This window comes from Penaeus monodon, chromosome 27 (assembly GCF_015228065.2).
Source record: "Penaeus monodon isolate SGIC_2016 chromosome 27, NSTDA_Pmon_1, whole genome shotgun sequence".
Taxonomy (NCBI): domain Eukaryota; kingdom Metazoa; phylum Arthropoda; class Malacostraca; order Decapoda; family Penaeidae; genus Penaeus; species Penaeus monodon.
In genome coordinates this window covers 16,479,241-16,479,963 of record NC_051412.1, presented here as the reverse complement: position 1 = coordinate 16,479,963, position 723 = coordinate 16,479,241, and the positions used below count along the sequence as shown (strand labels likewise).

At 48.1% G+C, this 723-nt stretch overlaps 1 protein-coding gene across 1 annotated transcript in view; it reads left to right on the top strand.

Annotated features, from left to right (window-relative positions):
- LOC119590634 overlaps window positions 1-723 on the top strand; it is a gene marked incomplete at its 5' end in the record, with an annotated part of 133,180 nt that overhangs the window by 126,248 nt on the left and 6,209 nt on the right. The window contains 1 exon segment of the mRNA XM_037939313.1: window positions 378-514. Coding sequence (XP_037795241.1) covers window positions 378-514 — 137 coding nt within the window.

The following is a 723-nucleotide window of genomic DNA, read 5'->3' as shown; positions in this document are numbered from 1 at the left end:
AAAAGCACCAATTCAATATTATTGTAAATATTTTAATGCTAGAAGAGCCTTTCAGTTTCTTACCACACACTATACCATTAGCCTCTGAGGCTCAGTACTGAACGTCAGGGAGTAGCCATGGCACCATACTCAGAACCGTAGGTAGCGTGATGGCACCGCAGAATCCTGCTCGCGGAGCCAGCATTGCAAAACTCGCCACTTGCCAGGCACCGCACAGCTTACCATTGCTGTAGCTGCGAACACGGTGCATGGCACTGTGTAACCAGGAGCTGCAGTGCCTGGCCCTGAGCTGGACAGCAGTGCCATTACGAAATAGGTGCCAGCGGTGTTGGAGACCGAGTCACCCTTCCCATTATAACTGTGATTCGTGTCAACAGCGCCATCCAGCCCCGTGCACAACCGCCGCCTCCTCTCCGCCCGAAATGTGAGGATGAGCTCAGTTGAGCTTCCGGACGACAACGAAAAATCGCTAAGTTCCGCCAGCACCTCACCGTGCCCTTCTCCCGTCAGTAAAGTGAGTATGCTCTCGCTCCTTACGCCTGATTAAGGTGTCTACAATAGGTTACAGCAGGAACACCTAAAATAAACAACCACTTTCGTTCAGTAAAGACTCATTATCAATCCTGAATCGTCTACATAGATATTCAATGACGAGAAAAAAGATACGATGTTTCTATGTTATTTTTTCATTCTTTCTTCCTACTGTACATGATGATTACCTAC